Source organism: Phacochoerus africanus, chromosome 5 (assembly GCF_016906955.1).
Source record: "Phacochoerus africanus isolate WHEZ1 chromosome 5, ROS_Pafr_v1, whole genome shotgun sequence".
NCBI lineage: Eukaryota > Metazoa > Chordata > Mammalia > Artiodactyla > Suidae > Phacochoerus > Phacochoerus africanus.
This window is the reverse complement of record NC_062548.1, coordinates 2,477,499-2,483,498: the sequence shown is the minus strand read 5'-3', so window position 1 is coordinate 2,483,498 and position 6,000 is coordinate 2,477,499. Positions and strand designations below refer to the sequence as shown.

The 6,000-nt window shown below is 61.5% G+C and overlaps 1 protein-coding gene across 1 annotated transcript in view; it reads left to right on the top strand.

Annotated features, from left to right (window-relative positions):
• Positions 1-219: 219 nt before the first annotated feature.
• C5H7orf50 (chromosome 5 C7orf50 homolog) overlaps positions 220-6,000 on the top strand; it is a 94,924-nt gene continuing 89,143 nt past the window's right edge. The window contains exon 1 of the mRNA XM_047779253.1: positions 220-392. Within this exon, the coding sequence (XP_047635209.1) occupies positions 220-392 (173 nt within the window). The remainder of the gene's footprint in view (positions 393-6,000) is intronic.

Genomic DNA, 6,000 nt, shown 5'->3' with positions numbered 1-6,000 from the left:
CCGGCAGCTACAGCTCCGATTCGACCCCCAGACCAGGAACTTCAAATGTCCATGGCTAGCGGCCCTAAAAAGACAGGGGGGAAAAAAATCTATGTACATTTATCTTGTTCAATATGAACCCCGGTGGACCAACGGCACTGCGCTGCTTTGAACTGGGAGATCCCGCACGTGGAGGGTTGCCTGGCAACCGCAGGCTCCGGGCACCAGCGGCGCCCAGCAATGACGCCACCGGCGCGTCTGGTCGCGTCCCGGCCCTGGCTGCTACCGCTCGCCATTGGCCAGCGGGGAGACGGAGGCGGGCCTCAGCCAATGGGCCGTGCAGCTCCGGAGGGCGGGTCCCCGTTACCTGGGCGCCGCGTCTGCCGGAAGCCGGCGCTGGAGGCCACGCGCAGGTAGGCGAGGGGAGACTGTCTGGGGCCCGCCCCGCGTGGGTGCGAGGTCTCCGGGGCTGGCGGGTGCGCAAGGAGGGCTGGGCGCTTCCCCGGTCGGCAACCTGGGGGGAGTGCGGGATCCCGAGCGCCGGCCGCTCTGGGCCTTCCCCACTGCTCGGGGGTGCCTCCCGGTTGTCCGCAGTGTTGGAGCTGAAGCAGCCCCGGCCCAGCGAGCCAGGCTTGGGGGTGGTTGGGGGGCGGTTGATTTTGCTTAGCCCCGCAAGCGGCGCCGGGCCGAGGAGGGGAAGGGAGGGAAGCTCTGGAGGAGGGTCCCAGCAGAGGGGTGGGGGGGGGCCTAACCCGATTTAGGTATTTCACTAGTCCTTCCGGACGCCGAGTCGCAAGTGGGCTGGAGGGGCCAGGGCGGAGGCCGCAGACGAGTTGGAGGCTTTTGAATAATCCAAGGGAGAGAGGCGGCTGGACCAGGATCCTCAGGGTAGAGGCCGTGAGGGGCCACTTCTGGAGGTGCTCTGGATGCGCCAACAGGGTTTACCGTGGCGTGGAAGGCGGTGCAAGACAGGGGCGTTGTGGGTGACACCAGGGTGTTAGCTGGAGCTGAAAGCGGGATTCCACCACGTGACCATCCTTGGGGGGGAACAGACCGTGCAGGAAGCTCAGGTGTGCAGAGGATGGTGGGGTGTGGATTGGACCCCTCTGTTGAGAGGGGGTGTGTGGGTGATACACACCTGAGCAGAGAAACCTTTAGCCCAAGGGTGGTGTTTCCAGCCACAGGGCCTGAAGAGAGGGAGGGGCTGAGCCTCGGGCCCTTCAGAGTCGGGGCGCAGGGCGCAAAGGGGTCGGAGAGTGGAGTGTGCCTGGGAAGCTGAGAGGAAAGAGCAGGGGAGATGGGAGGGACCAGTCGTGTCAGATGCTGCCGTGAGGTCCCTTAGGTCCACTCGGTGACTCAGAGATCAACAGGACCGGCTGTACTTGGTTTTGCTGTACTTGGTTTCGGCGGTGAGGTGGGATTTTTGTCAGTGACCACAAACAGGGTGAGGCTGACCTGAGGCCGTAGGGAGGTGGGGGCTGTGCTCAGGGGGTCAGGGGGTGGAAAATGACCAGAAACATGACCGGGGCTGGTCTGTGGGAAACCCCTCTGGGCTTGCTGGCTGGTGCTCAGGAAAATGGGGCTCCTCCTTGACCCCAGAGGCTGAGGGAGCAGGCCCCGTCTGCAGGTGTTGGCCGGATCCTTTGGCAGCCTGGATTTTTCTCAGGTGCTTTTCAGGGGACCTAGAGTCGCTGTTAAGATGTGGCCTTGAGCTGCTGGAAACTGCTTTTTTGTTCAAGTCTTTTCAGACCCAGATGGAGGCTTAGAGAAGGGCTCAGGGAGCCTGGCTGGGCTCTGGTCAGGAGCGTGTTAGCACCTGGCTTCATTGGTGGTTCTGGTCACACTGGGTGGGAGGGTGGCTGGAACGGAGTTCGAGAAGGCACCAGTGGACTGCGCTTGAGGGTGGAGGATTTCCCACTCTGACACAACGGGTCTGCAGCATCTCCTGCAGCACCAGGTTGCAGGTTCAACCCCCAGCCTGGCACGGGGGGGGTTAAAGGATCCGGCATTCCCGCAGCTGCAGCGTAGGTCGCAGCTGTGACTCAGTCAGGTCTGATCACTGGCCCGGCAGCTCCACGTGCCTCAGGGCAGCCAGCAGAGAAGAAAATAAATAAAAGGAAGAGAGTGGAGAGCCCGTGGAAAGGGTTTTTGGATGGGGGAATTTGCAGTGGGTCCTGTAGAAGGAGGGGCGGTAGATCCCGGGGTGATGGCCTTGGCATTGGCGCCGCAGCGAGGCGAGGTAGTGGGAGGCTCCCGGGAGCAGCTCAGGGCTCCGGAGTGAAGGTCCCCTGCCGGGAACGGGGAGGGCAGCGGGGAGGAGGAGTTGGCGGTCGAGAGGCTGAGAGGTGGGGAGAAGCCGCTGAGCGGGGCTGTGGAAGTGCCGGGCAGCCCCGAAGGTCCCTCAAGCCTGGGGTCCTGAATTTGGACCAGGTTCTAGACTTGGGGTTTGGCCAGGCAGGGAGCTGCGGTGTATGGGCGGGATTACAGAGGCAGACCTTGCCAGTGAGGTTGTGGGCGTGGGGCTGAGGGGTGAGGGCTGTTGAAACACGTAGGGTCACTGCGTTGCAGGGTCCGGCGAGGCCCACGGCTCCCGGAGCTCCAGGGCGCCGGAGGGTGTGAGCTGGGGAGATGGGAGGGGGGCCCCGTGGCGGGGGGTTGGGGTTGCAGGGTTTCCAGCCTGACCAGTGGAGTGAGGGCCGTGGGGCTGCGTAGAGGAGCAGAAGCAGGAGGCCGCTCCTCGGAGTGGGAACCTGGACTCGTCCTGGGTCAGGGTGGCCAGGGCACAGCTGCCGTGCTGGGCGACCCCTGGATCATGTCCCGGCATCTGCCAGCGCCCCACACAGGTGGCCCGGGTGTGAGGGGACCTCGGGGCCCCCAGTGATAGCTTCCGATTGGGAAAACTGTTTTCCTGCGGGCTGTTCAAAGGCCCCGTGGAGTTTTCCAACCTGGCGCCCTGAGCCTGGCGGTGCTGCCCTGCCCTAACCCGTGACTGCAGCCCAGCCCTCCTGCTGTTGGTCTGACCTGGGTTATCGCTTTCCTTCTGGTGAGGTTGTTTGATTCACGGGACACTTTTTGATTTTTTTTAAGGCCACGCCTGCGGCATGCGGAAGTTCCCAGGCTGGGGTGGCAGCGGAGTCCCGGGTGCCAGCCTGCAGTACAGCCACAGCCACGCCAGATCCGTAACCCACTGAGCGAGGCCCGGGATCAGACCCACATCCTCATGGATACTAGTTGGGCTCTTAACCCACTGAGCCACAGTGGGAACTCGCGCTGAACACTTTTGAGTGCATATGTTAAGTTTCTTTCTCTTGTTGGAGAAATTGCTGGAAAGTATAAAAGACAAAAACATGCTTGTCATTCTCCTCCCTGAGGGGCTCGTGTTGTGACGTATGACCTTCTCGTTGCTTCCTCCGCACGCACCTGCGTGTGACTGAGGAACGGGGCTTGTGTGTGTTGCACATACGTGGGTCCCCAGCCCGTCTTTTCTCTTCACGGGGTCTCCCGGCCGCACCCCACTGAGGCCCTGGTCACCGCTGTCCCGGCATCTCTTGGGTTGCCTGGCGCAGAGGCCTCACCTTCCGGGCCTGCTGGGCGCAGTTACGGCGGCGGTGGCGGCTTTGTGGCGTTAGAAGCACCGTCACCCTCTGTCGTGTCGTCGTCATTTGCACAGAAATCTCTGCCGCCATCACCTCGCTAGGCAAATGCCTCGCCGTCGAGTCCCTGGGCCAGAGCTCTTGATCCGTGTCATGAAACCCCGTGTAGACCGCTGTGCCCTGTGCCCTGTGCCCTGCAGTCAGCGGTTCGTGCTAACGGGCTTCCCTTCACTCCGGCTCGCGCCGCATCACACGAGTTTCACGCTTCACGCCGTCGGATGGGCTGGGCGATCAGATGCGCCGCCGGGCCGTGCGGCTGCCCCCCGGGTGCGGGAACGTGGCGGCGGGCGGCCGCTCCCCACCCTGCTCGTCCGAGGCAGGCACAGCTCAGTCTTCTCACTCCTCCTCCTGGAAGGCCTCCCACCTTCCCGAATAACGTGCAAATTGTGACTCTTTTTTGACGTACCGATTTTAGGCCCGTGACTTTCCTGATCGATGCCCCTTAGCTTCTTCATCTGCCCGCCTACCTGCCTGCCTCGCCGGTCAGCAGAAGGGACATCGGGCACCTGAACCGGGGCCTGGCGCGGGGGGCGCTCAGTAAACAGCCCAGTGACAGGTGGAACGGTGACTCGTTTTCTCTCTCTCTTTCTTTTTTGTCTTTTTAGGGCCGCACCCTCGGCCTCTGGAAGTTTCCAGGCTAGGGGTCGAATTGGAGCTGCAGCTGCCAGCCTGCACCTCAGCCACAGCCACGCTGGATCCAAGCTGTGTCTGTGCCCCACACCACAGCTCCTGGCAACGCCGGATCCTTAACCCACGGAGCGAGGCCAGGGATCGAACTCGCGTCCTCATGGATACTGGTTGGACTTGTTACCACTGAGCCTCAGCAGGAACTCTGGAACAGGAAAATCTTAAGTTGGTGCTGCTTATAGAAATGAACCAAAGTCACTGGGGTTTTTGCAGAAAGGCCCGTGAGAAAAGAGAGCCCAGGGAAGGGTCTTCGTGCTGACCCCAGGCCAGCTGCGACCACCAGAGGCTGGTGGTGAAGTCCGGCCTGGCTGGTGGGCGCGCTGGACACCGTTGATGGCATGATTCGGTTTCCAGCAGCCACGAGTTCGGCAAATGCATTTTCTCTCCTTCCTTCCCTGGCTCCAGGCCTAAGCTTCCGCGAGCCTGTTTCTGTCTCTGGCATCTGCTTGTTCTGACCACTTGGCCTGAGTGGGATGACCCGAGCTAATCCCCCGTGACCAGCTTCTCTCTCGCTGTGTTCATGAGTTTCCTGGTGCTGGAGCAGGTGTCTGCACGCCGACCTGTTTCCCGCCGAGCAGGCGGCCCTCGTGTGGATAAAACGCGGGTGTTTGTCCCTCCGTCGGCGACGTCTGCCTGATGCGGCTGCGAGCGGGCGTGTTCAGGTTTTGCGGGGCTCTGTTCCCGGCCTGAGCGCCCCCACCTGCCCGGGCGCCGTTTCCCTCAGGAAGGGCCGCGCTCAGCGCCTCCGTGTGCTCCTCGCCCATTCGAATCTCTCCTCGGGGCACAGGGTCCCCCCTCTGCTTGGAAGGCGAGTCGTCGCCTTTTCTGCCGAGTCGAGCTCCTCGCAGCAGCACGTTCGGTCGGGACCCGGGCCTTGTCCCTGGCGTCTGGACCTGCAGACGTGTCTCCTGCTCTCTCGGTGGCCTCTTGGTGGCGGCATTTATAGCGCAGTCTTTAACTTTGACCCGTCCAGTGTCTTTTTTCTGTTTCCCTTTTCTTTGCTGCTCATGGTCTCGGAGCCGCGGCGAAGAAACTGTTGCCTCTTCCGGGGTCCTGAAGATGCTCTCTTGTGTCTTCTGAGGGTCTTAGCGTCTTCGCTCTTACGTTTGGGCGTTTGACGCATCTTGCGTAATTTCCGGGTAGGGTGTGAGCTGGGATCACTTTCATTTTTCTGCGTGAGGACGTCTGCTTGTCTCCGCAGCAGGTGTTAATAAGACTGATGTCCCCTTGTCCCCGCAGCAGGTTTTAGATGGTTCTTTCCTGCTGGCCTGGCCCTCGTGGCACCCCGGCTGACCGTCCCCGTAGGGAGCCGTTATCGTCTGTGACAAACAGTCATTGTCTCAGCGAATGCGTCACCGCCTCCCGCAACTGTGAACAGAAACCTTTTTATACCGTGGAAAAACCTTCCCCTCCTTTTTAGCAAATAGACTTAGTGATTAAACTTAATCACTTTCGGCATGGCTCTAGATTTACATTAACTCACGGTCACGGGCGAGTAAATATTTGCTGCCCGTCGCCGACAGGTACCCGGCCGGCCCCGTTCTCTGTCTTTGAGAGCCCGTGTGTCAACGGCCTCCCTCTCCCCGCTTTCTGCTCATGCTGCCAACTGAAATCTGCCCCTCGGGTTTGATCCCGTTAAAGATGAGGCGCCGGCCTTGGCGGACTCCTCACGCCGTCGTGT